Source organism: Musca autumnalis, unplaced genomic scaffold (genome assembly GCF_047663935.1).
Source record: "Musca autumnalis isolate F117 unplaced genomic scaffold, ASM4766393v1 scaffold_1, whole genome shotgun sequence".
Lineage (NCBI taxonomy): Eukaryota > Metazoa > Arthropoda > Insecta > Diptera > Muscidae > Musca > Musca autumnalis.
The window spans coordinates 65739813-65753530 of record NW_027411644.1 but is presented as its reverse complement, the minus strand read 5'-3'; the positions used below and the strand labels follow the sequence as shown (position 1 = coordinate 65753530).

General features: G+C 40.4%; 3 protein-coding genes across 12 annotated transcripts in view; 1 reads left to right on the top strand and 2 right to left on the bottom strand.

Annotated features, from left to right (window-relative positions):
* LOC141400236 (WD repeat-containing protein 3) overlaps positions 1–13718 on the bottom strand; it is a 143248-nt gene that overhangs the window by 39057 nt on the left and 90473 nt on the right. The gene's annotated exons all lie outside the window — the stretch shown is intronic.
* The window catches only part of l(3)05822 (SH3 domain-containing lethal (3) 05822), a 50797-nt gene that overhangs the window by 20325 nt on the left and 16754 nt on the right, over positions 1–13718 (bottom strand). The gene's annotated exons all lie outside the window — the stretch shown is intronic.
* Positions 2855–9801, top strand: LOC141400278 (uncharacterized). Its single transcript, XM_073979681.1, has 3 exons — positions 2855–5119; positions 5179–5390; positions 8686–9801. Exon 1 carries the CDS (start codon positions 2982–2984, stop codon positions 4917–4919), a length of 1938 nt encoding a protein of 645 aa, XP_073835782.1. The 5' UTR covers positions 2855–2981; the 3' UTR covers positions 4920–5119; positions 5179–5390; positions 8686–9801.

The window sequence follows — 13718 nt, the reverse complement described above, 5'->3', positions numbered from 1 at the left end:
TCTAAAAGAAAGGGTGCTTCTATAGACCATTTCTCAAAGAAAGCGGGCTTCTATAGATGCTTTCTGGAAGAAAGCGGGCATCTATAAACACTTTCTGAAAGAAAGCAGGCTTCTATAGAACCTTTCTGAAAGAAAGCGGGCTTCAATAGACCCCTTCTGAAAAAGCGGGCTTCTATAAACGCTTTCTTAAAGAAAGTCTGCTTCTTTAGACCCTTTCTGAAAGAAAGGCAGCTTCTCCTTTCTAAAAGAAAGCAGGCTTCTATATACCCTTTCTGAAAGAAAGCGGGCTTCTATAGACCCTTTCTGCTACATTTTCTATATGAAAATGTGTTATCCGCATTCTTATTCATAATTATTTAAAAACTTCTTTGTAAAATGAGTTACACATGACAAACCCAAAAACATCATCCATCATTTAAATTAAAAGTGTTCAACTAATGAATGCGGTCGCCGCCGTCATGAAGTTCATGAGTGGCTTGTGTGTATGAAGAAGACCTTTTAGCAAATTACTTTTCATGGGTTATTTTTACTTTTTTCCGGTTAACGGTTAATTAATACAAAGCATCATCGTTATTTCATGTCTCATCGTAGTCATGTCAAAAATATACTCTTTGTTCTCTTTCTTTTGCTCTCAAAGAGGTCATTAAAAAAAACAAAAGAAGGTTAAATTATTTACATGCGATAACAAGCAGTTGACAACATTGTTTGGGGGTAGTATTTTTCCTCTTCTTTCCAGGAACGGAAGTTAACGTCTAAAAAAATATAAACGCCAACAGAATTTGTTGTTATTGAAATCAACAGAAATGAAATCTTTTGTTGATGGTTCGGGGGTCTTGGTAAACAAATTCTTGATAAAAACACAAAATTTGCCACATGTAAACACAATGTCAGAATGTATATTTTAATCAGAGTTGGGGGGGGGGGTTTGATTTTGATAATTATTTAATAAGAAAATGTTACAATGTTCCACTCCACTTTGCAATTTAAACATAATCCAGACTATGGATGACAACAACGTTGCACACTTATACTCACACACATATTCACCGGATTTGACGCCTACTTATTAAACAACTATTAAGTAATACCACACTAACTAACTAAAGCTTTGCCATTTGGTCAAATATGGAACAAAAAAAAATGGTTTGGTATTCTCAAACACGTTTTATTTTATAAATACAAATTTGGTATTTTATTCAATATTTTGCAGAAATATACAGCCCATATACGACGTTGTACACAATAGAGGGTAAATTAAATACGGAAGCAAAAGCGAGTTATTTTGTTTAAGCTAGCCTCATTTATTAAGAGTGGAAGAGTGTTAAATGTTAAATAAAAACAATTACAAATATTCAATATGTTTATGTTATAGATAAAGAGGAACTGTCCTGCAGTGCGATTCTCTAACTCATTTTTTGAGTTACCGACAATTGTCGGTAAAATTAAAATGCTTCTAATTTCGCTAATAACCGATGTTTTTCGGTAAGTAAACGACGAATGAAAAACAGTCGTAAAGTTCTACCAATAGCAAGAGTGTTGTCAACTTTTATTTGAACTTTTCATTCATAATTTTGCGTTTTAATTTTACCGATTTTTGTCGGTAAAATTAAAACGCATATTTCAACATTAAAAGTGTTGTCAACTATTAACCGAAAAAACGTAGTTTAAGACCAAAACTTAAAACTCGACGCCTGACGTGTGCGTACAAAAATACAAAAACAAAATACATGTATTTGTTTTTGTTTTCAATTTGAAATACATGTATTTTGTTTTTGTATTTTTGTACGCACACGTCAGGCGTCGAGTTTTAAGTTTTGGTCTTATATTATTATGACCTACATAAAACTGATTGCGGTCCAAAAGCTAGAATAACTGTGACAAAATTTCCGATTTCCTAATTACCATGAAGACTATGATGGTCGCGGCGGTGCAGGAAACCAAGTTCAATAAGAACTGCAACTATCATAACGTTATTTACAACGTATTGAGGAAGGATCGCACCAGAAGTGGAAGTGATGGATTAGCTTTCCTATTGCACCAGTACGTTCAATACAGACCTATCTGTATTGAACCTGGCTCTAATGACCCTTACATGGAATATATCCCCCATATAGCAGTCAGGGGTGGAACTGCCGAGATAGAGTTGCTGAACGTATACATTCCGCCGATAAATAGCTGTACTTCAAGTTGTAGGTCTAACATTAGCCCGCTTTTGAAAGGTCATAACCGTCTGGTTTTGGGGGACTTTAATGCTCATCATTAGTTATGGCATTCGGTCCTCGGAAACGACCGGAGGGGTATAGTGCTGGCTGAGCAGATTGATAGCTCTACATTTTGGACGGTCAATGAGGACGCCCCTACCAGAAACCTATTGTTTCTCTTGGGTCAGACCATCTCCCCATAATCGTCTCCATCAGCACACCGGCCGAATTTCAGACAGTTCACTCTAATCTCCGCTTCAGAGAACTGCCCAATCCTTTTGATGTTCGGGTAGCGGAAAGGACGTTTCGATACATCACAGCATAAGCCGCTCGCCATATACCTGCTGTTCGGATACCCGAAGTAAGAGCAAACTTCCCAGCAGAGGCGACGGAACTAGCAAATGAGCGTGATGAGCTTCGTCGAGCCAACCCCAAAGAACCCAGAGTCAGGAAGCTGACACTGGAAGTTAACAGGCAGGTCGGCGAGCATAAGCGGAGCAAGTGGTTAAATCATCTGAAGAGTTGCAACATTGGAGCCGATATAAGTGAATTATGGGCAACGGTTAAGTCACTCTTCCTGGGGGAGTTTGCCGTTCTCCTACCAGGCGCGTCTTCCCGGGTGGCGGATGGGAAGGGGGTCACTGCAATGTGCGAAAACGAAATCGTCCTAGGGCAACCAAGACGGGGCCGTTTCCGCACATTGTGGGGACTCTGGGGGTCTTTGGACCCCCCGTGGACCAAAAACTGGATCGGGGTAGTCCCCTTAAATAATTAACTAACATGGGTAGAAGAAAAAGAAGGACTAAAGTTACGGTGCAGGGAGTTAATAACCCAGTACCGGCGGCAAGTGTTGGTGTGACCACAAGCCATGTGTCGTCGAGATCAAATGATTGTGATCCGGCTGTTTTAGGTGTGGATGCCTTGGCACCTACAGCTGTACCTGCTACAAGTGCATCAGTTTCTAACCCCAAAGTTGACGACTCGGTTTTTCGTAAGGATCATGATTTGACCAGGGCTGGTGAAAGCCAGTCCAAGGCAGACAGGACTGCAAGTGTGGGCGGGGACGACCCTAGGACGTATCTCAAAAAAACTATCGATGACAGTTTAGAGAGACAGAGTAGGGAACTCCTCGACCAGCTGGAAAGGCTTGTGCCGGAAGAAACCACTGAGGACATGCTCCCGGAGGAACTGCTGCACAATCTTACTCTGACTGACGACGAGCTGGACACCACGGTGATCCCGGCCAAGTCTACACGGGTAGATCGTTGCAGCCCTGACGAAGGGGGTATGAGCCTGGTGACTCAACCGGAGGCAAGTCGTATTCCGACTGGTCCTGTGTCGGCACATGCCGACAAAAAGCTTGAAAGGCAGGAGGCGACGGAAATGATGTCCGACGACGGGGAATCGGTAGATGACCCGAAAGCGGACAGCTGCTCAAAGTTTGCCTCGGCCCGCAAAGCATCGGATGCGAGACACTACAAGCGTGCCGTATCCTATCTCCGCAGGTTTGTAGGGAAAGATGCAAACTTGCATTCGGAGAGGGAGGTCCACCTCATCAAGGGCAAGTTGAAGTTTATGAGGAAGTTCGAAAGAATGTACCCTCGTGAATTTCATCGCGAATTCCCGGTGGAGAGGATCTTCCTCCCGGAAGACGTAGTAGAGAAGGCAAAGCCTGCTACCTCCGGTAAATGTGCTGCGCCAAAATCTTCTTCTTCGAAGCCTATCCCGAACCGAGAGGTAAAGAAAAAGGCTATTGAGAGCACCCCTAAGCCAACAGTCACCCCTAGTGGTGATCGAGCGGTAAAGGACTCTGCCTCAAAGCCCGATTCTGCTCCAAAAGGCAAGGGTGCCGCAATCGAAGATGCTGGTCTCAACAGGGAGAGGGCTGGATCAGCTAAGGAAATATCGTCTTCGGGTGGGGAGAACAGCGCCTCGCAGAGTAAATCTGTGAAGCGTGTGCGCTCCTCTGAGGGTCCGCAGCCTTCAGCCAAGAAGACGATGACTTCTCAGCTGATCGAACCATCAACCTCGTATGCAGTGGCCGCTGGGCGTGTGACCAAAGAGAAGCAACTGAGTACGGAGAAGGTCTCCGCCTCTTCTGGAAAAGTTAAATCCAAGGTACGCGGTCAAAGGCGCAATAAGCCATACGGTAGACCAACTGCTGTGACAGACGATGGCCTGCAAATAGCAATCATCGACAGAGCTGATCCAAATGGAAAAATCAGCGACAGTCACTGGTTGCTATTTGAAACTGGTCTTCGGGCTGCGATAGTTTCTGGACCGGAAGATCCGGAAGACCGTCAGCTTGGCAGCGCCTTCTTGCGTAAGGGTGTCAAGGTCATAAACTGCATGAATGAGAGGTCGAGAGACTTTCTCGTTCAGACAGTGAGTGGTCTTGGTGCTCTGTGGGAAGGAGCTGATCTGGCGGCGGTCTCCCTATCGGATATCCCGTCTAGAAAGGTACTCTCAGCGTGGATTCCCCCACCTACGGTAAGCAAGGAAATCCTGCTGAGAATGCTGAGGTTGCAGAATCCCAATCTTGTTACAACAGGCTGGACTGTTATTAGTCTAGTCCCCTGTAGCGAGTTGGGAGGCTTAGTGGCCAGAGTGGCGGTCGACCCCCCTGGGGAGTTATACTTAAGAGAACGTGAGGGAAAGCTGAATTTCGGTTCAGGATGGGTTCGGTTTCGACTGAGCCCACCTCGCGAAAAACAGTAAGGGCAGGGAAGCGGCAAAGGCTGCGCATACTGCAGATTAATCTGCACCATTGCAAGGCCGCTGCCGCTGAACTGCTCTTGTCCCTCACGAACTCTGAAGTAGACATTGTCTTAGTCCAGGAGCCTTATATCTATAAAAATAAGGTTTCTGGACTAAACAATGCCAACTTCGACGTCTTTGCCGCGTCCGAGGGGGACAAGGTAAGGACTTGTATAGTAGGTAAAAAGAGTTTAAATCTAATCTTTCTATCTAATTACAGTAACGGTGACATATGCACGGTCAGGATGGAGCATGGAGGAAGCAAGGCCACGCTGCTGTCATCTATATATATGCCTTTTGAGGCCCCAGACCCACCCAACCAGTGTGTCCGACGTCTGCTTGACGAGATGATGGGTACCTGTAACGTAATCCTGGGTTGCGACGCAAACGCTCACCATTTCCAGTGGGGCAGCAAGGACACCAACAAGAGGGGTGAGTCCATATTCGATTTTATTTTATCTTATAATTTACGGATATGTAATAGGGGTAGTGATCCAACGTTTAAAATTAGGAACAGGGAAGAGGTCATTGACCTAACCCTTTCTAATTTAGATGACTCTGTCCTGAGGAATTGGAGGGTATCTAAAGAATGTTCCTTTTCGGACCATATGCAGATATTCTTTGATGTCTCTCTGGACAGAGGTCGCCAAATTCCTTATAGGAACCCACGAAGGACAAACTGGGACAAATATACGGAACTAACGAACTCGCAACTAACTCCTAATATTAGTACGGAAACAGTTGATGACCTCAATGGAACCGTTAAAAATCTCACTGATGTTCTTCTTCGTTGCCATAAGGAGTCCTGTCCACTAACATATCCTGGGGTGGAGCAAGGAGCTTGGCGAACTTAGGAAAAACACTAGACGACTGTATAACAGGGCGCATGAGACTAAACTCGATATTGATTGGGACTCCTATAAAGTGAGTTTCAATAAATATAAGAGTGAAATCAAGCGGGCAAAGAAAACATCTTGGGTTAACTTCTGTGAGTCGGTAGAAGGAGTTAACGACGCAGCTAGGTTTCGACGACTACTCTCCAAGGACCCCAAATCCATTGGAAGTATCAAGAAACAAGATGGTGCGTGGACAGACTCCGCCACTGAGACTCTTGATCTCCTTGCGGAGACCCACTTCCCAGGCTGCAAGGATGAGGATACTGTCAACAACGAGCGTGACGACTTCCGAGTTCAGGAGCCTTTGGATTTGGTACTCATTGACAGGGTGGTCAACAGAAGTAGAATTAAGTGGGCGGTCAGCACTTTTAAGCCTTATAAGTCTCCTGGGCCGGATGGCATAACGCCGGCGATGCTACAATTTGCATCACCGACCTTATACCAAATCCTGGAGGAGATTTTTAGGGCGTGCTTGACTTTCTCTTTTATACCGGGGCTGTGGAAGGAGGTAAAGGTAACTTACATTCCCAAAGCGGGAAAACCTAGTCACTCTGCACCTAAAGACTACAGACCCATAAGTTTATCATCCTTTCTCCTTAAGACACTCGAAAGACTGATCGACCTGGAGATAAGGAGTCAGGTAGACACCGTCTCTATAAGCAACTCACAGCACGCCTATGTTAAAGGTAAATCTGTTGAGTCTGCCTTGCATGAGGTGGTCGGCTTCATTGAGAAAAACATGGAAGACTCAAACTTTACCTTGGCTGCCTTTCTAGACATAGAAGGAGCTTTTAACAATGTAAAACTTGAGTCCATTAATCTCTCACTGAAGAAAGTTAATGCACCTGAACCCCTAACGTGCTGGATTAATAATATGCTTCAAAGCAGGATTATAAATTCTAGCATTGGGGAGATAAAAATAAGGAAAACAGTGACTAGAGGCACCCCTCAAGGAGGTGTGCTCTCGCCATTACTGTGGCTCCTTGTTATAAACAATATTTTGATGGAGCTGGACAATCAAGGTATCAAAGTTGTTGCTTATGCCGATGACGTGGTACTGCTGATTTCCGGTAAATTTCCGTCAACCATTTCGGAGCTTATGCAAGGAGCACTATCAACTCTATCACGCTGGGCCAAGGCTAATGGCCTTGGGGTTAACCCAACGAAGACGGAACTGGTAATGTTCACAAGGAAGCGTAAGCTCGGCGCCTTTGTTCCACCAACACTGGATGGGGTGCAGCTCCAACTCTCCCCCGAAGCAAAGTACCTTGGCACAATCCTTGACTGTCAATTGCGATGGGATAGGAATGCTGAGGAGCGGGCGAAGAAGGGAATGATTGCACTTTATTCATGTAAGAACTCCATTGGGAAAAGCTGGGGACTAACTCCTTCGATTATACACTGGCTGTATAATACAGTGGTTAGACCCATCCTATCCTATGGTTCTCTCGTTTGGTGGCACTCATTGTTTCAAAAGTCAACATCCACTAAGCTCGATAAGGTACTAAGGGCCGCCGCAACTCTTATTACTGGAGCTACCAGGAGCACGCCACAGGCTGCACTGAACGCAATGCTGAACTTAAGACCATTGAGTATCAGCATTAAGTGTCAGGCAACCAGGAGTGCCCTGCGGCTTCATGAACAGGGTCTTTGGCGTGGTCGTACCTATGGGCATGGGTGTATCCTGAATGAATCAGGTATTTTTGTGAACCATTGTGGCAAAATAAGTGACTATATATCACCAGTCTTAAGATTTGACGATATAGAAGTCATTATACCTAGTAGAGACGACTGGAACCGCAGTAACCCCCCTCTGGGCGGTCTGGCTATATATACAGACGGCTCCAAGATGGAGGAAGGTACCGGTGCCGGTGTCTACTGTGAAAGTCTATCACTTGAACGCACATACAGGCTAGACAGCAACTGTAGTGTGTTCCAGGCTGAAATCTTCGCGATTTGGAAGGCGGCGGAATTGATTAAAGATCTGGATGCAGAAATCTTTGAACCGGTGACTATCTATGTGGATAGTCAAGCGGCTCTTAAAGCCATCAAATCCTGTAACATCAAATCCGACGTCGTCCTCAAGTGTAGAGCAGCTCTGGATGCGCTAACTAACGGCTTTCGGCTATGTTGGGTACCTGGACATCGTGACTACCAGGGTAATGAAAAAGCAGATGAATTAGCTAGACGAGGATCACAGTCCGCTGATCTAGCTATCACTGACTCTATCAAACCACCCATCTGTCACTTTTTCCAAAAAGTCGAAGCGTTCTCTGACGAAAGAGCCAGTGAATTGTGGCGCAATGAACCTAGGTGCATTGTGGCAAGATCCATATGGCCGTCTCTGTCAGCCAAAAGAACGAATTCGTTGTTGAACCTGAGCAAAGCGGAAGTGAAGGTAACGACGGGAGTCATCACTGGACACTGCTATGTCAGGGCCTTTACCATTAAATGGGATAGGGATGTTAATGACTACTGCAGACTCTGTGAGGATGAGGAGGAGTCGGAGTCGATCGAACACCTCCTGTGTCGTTGTCCAGCTCTGGCTCGTAGACGACACAGACTAGTGGGTGTTCGTTTTCCGCCGTCTCTAACCTTCTACTCAACTGTGGAACCTACTGTAATCTGCAACATCGTTAAGAATCTAAAGTGGCTGGGACAGCGCAACCTAAACGCGTAACGTTTTTTGTCTTTTCGATTATTCTGCCTACCTCGTTTTCTTATCTGTTTCCTAGTTCTTTTAATACTTTTTATTCCTATTTATCTATTCATCCTATTAATTCTATTCTATCTCTCTTATCTATTTTTATCTCTCTCCACCTTTTCTAAAGGATGATCACAATGGACCATAAGGTCTCCGAGTGGCGCAGTCACATTTAGTGGCTGCACATCCTCTAACCTAACCTAACCTAAGTCACTCTTGAACACTGGAAAGTAGGAAGATAAGACCTTAGTCACGTTTGGCGACGTTACGTTGACTGACAAAAAGAGTTGCGCAAGTTATTTCAATCGACAGTTTGCGGAGCACCACGAGAGTGACAAGACAAAGAGAAGAGTACTACGTGGCATTAGATCTCTTCCTGCCAATTTACAATGGATGATCCAAAATGAGGATCCAAAGCGTTGAGCCCTGATGAAATCTCCATGATAATGCTGAAACAGCTCGATGAGCCGGGAGTCGAGTATCTCAATAAAGTTTTCAACTTGTCGCTAGTCAAGCACATCGTTTCCGAAGTCTGGAAAATGACAGGGTGGTCCTGCTACTGAAGCCGAGCAAGGATTGCAGTAAAGGTGAATCGAAAAGGACTCAGCATCAAACCTATGCTTCTACGTAGATTCCCATGCTGCTACAACAACCATCGAGGCTTTACTTCTCCTAAGCGTCAAAAATATCTATTAATTTGCCGATCATCAACATGGTTTCCGTAAGCGGCACAGCACGACAACAGCGCTGCACGCCATCTCCACACGTATGACTTATCAAAAGCCTTTGACACTGTCAGGCACTCCACGCTGTTTGAGGAGATAGAGCAGTTAAGCCTCCGGCCAAGTTTGAAACGTTGGATAATAAATCAATATGTCTGGAAGTCCAAGCCCTGTAAAGTGAAACAGGGAGTTCCCCAAGGTGGGATGATATCTCCGAAACTGTTTAATCTCTACCTCTTCTAGACGGCATTTAGATCGTAACGTATGCGGATGATTGTTCGATCTTGGCGTCAGGCACCTTCCCTGATGCCATTTGTAAAAGGCTGAATTTTAATTTGACTTTTTCCACGCGAGGAATATTCAAATATCCGCCACTAAATCTACAGCCATGCTGTAGTGGGATTCTCTAACTCAATTTTTGAGTTACCGACAAAAATCGGTAACATTAAAACGCAAAATTATGAATGAAAATTTCAAATAAAAGTTGCAACACTGTTGCTATCGGTAGAACTTTTCGTCTAGTTTTTATTGTGTTTAATTGATTTTTAATGCGTTTAACTACCATCATGCTGCCGTTTCTTTATGTCTCTCAACAGAACACATAACGTCTAGATGTGTGGCCAGGTGTCTTTATTTGTCAAACAACAACAAAAAACACCTGTGAGAGGATTAAATGATATTCTCAATGAAATAGCGGTATTTTCTCCCACTGTTTTGCTAGTGTTGCTCGTTTCCTATATGTCATATGTCGTAGCAATGTAGCCAACTTTCCTAAAAAACGTTTTTTTATTAGAAAAATCTTTACCATTTCACTGTAACATAAGGACGTTTGAAAGATGATGCACTGTATTAAATATTCTATAAAATTTGACTTTATAAAAGTTCTACATTTCAGACTGTACATTAAATAAAAAAGACCGAAGAGTTGAATTTCAAGTAACACTTTTATTATTACTCGGAGCAAAGTTATAAGATGGTTACAATGTAACACATTATGCCAGGTTTACATTTGCGAAATCTACCAATTCCATTGCTCAAACGTCAAACGAAATCTCAACTGGAATCCATTGGATTTCATTTGACGTTTAACCAATAGAATTGACAGTTGAAATCGAGCGGATTTCGTAAATGTAAACCAAGCATTAGAATGGACTTTGTGTGATGAGCGATTTTTTTCAATTCTATTGTACTTAAGTACTACTTATGAGATTCTCGCTGTGTTGTTTAAAAATACATAGTAGTATGTAAATAAAATATTTTGAATTTGTTGCATTTTAGATTTAACTTTTAAATTCAATTCAGATTTGCATCTTACAACTAAAAGAAGATTTATATGAAGGGTTTATTAAATACGTTTACATGGGACTTCACTGTTATAGTTTAATAATACTTAATAAAATATTTACAAAGGATCGTTCCAATATGAGTTAGGCAATTTTTAATCTGAAACATTTTTTGAGAGAAAATATTTTATAAACAAAATTTGTTAACTTTTTTATTTTGCCAACCTATTTTTCCATTTATCAAAACAAATTCCATTCACTTCTATAGCTTTTAATTTTATAAAATTTTGTTTTGTTGACAAAATTTGTTTATATCTTTATCTAGATGATTGATATACATTTTAGATTCAGCCATTGTTAATGCGAATATTTATGTTTGCCGAGCGTCGTTTGGGTTTACTTACTTTTGAAGCACGTACTAATATATTAAAAAAACGAATGAACAAAACACCTGCTCTTTTCTTTTTTATTTTGAGATACTGTTGACTGACTTTATAAAAAATGTGTGTGTTTTTGTGTTTATATAACACGTGTGTGTATTTGTAGCAAAAAAAAAAAAAAAAAAAAAAAAAAAAAGAATACCTCAGTTTCATTGCAGCTGAAGTTGAAACATAACACAATAAGGACAACAATATTGATGTTTTCGTTACCGGCTGTCGTTACAGATGTTACAATTTCGATTCAAAATACATGCGTGTGTAAATGTATTAAGGGAATACTATGTAAGCACACAAAGACGAAAAAGAAACATCCTCTACTTGAATGGCTTTTCAAAGTTTATCCACCTGCCTCCACAAATTGTTGACATACTAAACAACACAAAAACAATTGAAAGATTTTTGGATTTAAGAATTTTTATTGTAGCAGCAAAAAGATTAAGAAAGTGCAGAGGGTGGAAAAAATGATTGAAAATCCATGAAAGATTTTACATTGCTGATAGCCTGTTTATGTTATGGCTTTTTGCCGTGTTAACCTTCTTTATGAGCATTTATTTGACATATCCGCAATGAAATTTATTAAATCCGGTTATATGTAAACGAACTATAAGCTGTACTATAGAAAAAATGCGTTTTATTGATAAAATTAAAGTCACTAATAGTACGTTTATATATAACCGGATTTAACACACCCACTGGGTTTTAAATGTCAATTCCATTACATATACGTCAAACAAATCCTTATAAAGAAGGTTAACCCTGCAAAAGGCTTTAATATAAACATGGCCTAATAGTACGTTTATATATAATAGGATTTAACAAACCCACTGGGTTTCAAATGTCAATTCCTATAAGTCAAATAAATCCTCATTAAGAAGGTTAACCCTGCAAATGACTATAATATAAACATGGGCTAATGACATTTAACGCATTGGAGTGATTTTCACACGTTTTAATGTTGGCATTACTAATTTGCTGTCACAAACATTTGAAATGCAAACATTGCGGCGATTAAAAAACGCATTTTTAGTATAAAATGGCGGCTACCCAAAATTCACTTTAAGCTTGCACCTGAAACAAGTATTTGAGGCAAACATGTCATCAATTTGATAGATATTATTGACAACTTAAATGACACATGTTTTATAAAACCTTTTAGATTAAAAGGGAGTTTGGAGAACTAAACCTCTTAATATACATATGTATGTATAAAAGGGAAAGTGGAAGAGAATAGCGGCGGTATTGATTGAGAAAAGTCTTTGAAAGGAAAAACATATTACATTTCCCAAAGTTTATGCATCCTAATAATAAAAACTTGATATGTGGCCAGGCCGCTTTATATGACAGTTATAAAAATGCACATGAGAAGAGATAAATGAAAATAACGGCGTTGATTGTAGCTTTGTTCCTTTACTTTTCTAATGGTAAAAGTGGTAAAAGAGAAAAGTGTCAAAATTGATCAAAATTTCTCTCTCATGAACATTTTACCAGAAAAGTTAAGGAACGGAAAAATTGTATTTCTGGTAGCAATGTCAAAATAAACATAAAAAATCAATCAATTTTCTTCTTTTATTTCACAGCTTTGAATTTTGTTTTGTTCGCGTTCGACTTTCTCTTCTGTTTTTCGTTCATTTTTTCTTCATTGTGAAATAATCGTCAAACAAAAACCGAAAAATCAGTTCTTTTTACCTGCAGAAATTTGTCTGGTAGCCTGTTTTAGAAGAGAAAGGCTAGTGTAATCTCTCCTCTCTCACTCTCTTAAAAATTGATGCCAGTTTTACCACTTTTTGGGGGTTAAGGAACGCTTTGTAGGTTAAAAATGGTAACAAATGGTAAAAATGTTAACCTCAGGTAAGTAAAGGAACACAGCTTATAACTGTCACAGCGGTTTAGTGTTGCCACCATTGGTGATTTAAGTAGAAAAATCATCTTCTAAAGTAATAAAATAAACAAATCGAAAAATACGCTGTAGTTATTATTATTATTTTTTTTTAATTTTTGTTTCCCACCTTCACAGCTATAATTTAGGTAATCAACATTCCCTATTGCGTGCCTTTTTTGTAGGACAAAGCAATATATAAAATACCGCCAATTTTAGCACGAAAAAACGTTATCCCAAAAAATACCCATCTTAACATAATGTACTGAATTAATAGTCGAGAATCGATTGGGACTCGTCCGAATGTTTGTCAACATCTTTAATGTTTTATGCATGGTACAATAAAGTAGTATAATTATAATTATTATTATAATTATTTTACCATGGTTTACGGTTATTTATTTTTTGATATTGTGACACTGAATCTGCCTATAATGAATCTATCTCCATCAACAGCTGTTATCGATTATCTTATTCTCATTATGATGCTGTCAAATTGTCACTCCCATATTCTAGTTATCGATTTGCTACAATTGATACTCAATTTTAAAGCAAAATGTGTAATTTTTAAGAAGAAGAACCACAAAATACATTTTAATAATATAAGAGAAGCAAGCTTGAATCATTATAAATTATGATGATAATCTTTAAATAAGAGACTGATAAATACCGCTAAAGATGATTAATATTTTTTATTTACTTTTTTTTATAACGTTGTTCATTTACTAAATAGAATATCTTGGTTTGCCTTTCAACCAATGCAATGTCTCAAATACAGCTAATTATTTTACTATGCATTTTTGTTTTTGTAATTTTTCCACATCAACAATTTTCTATTG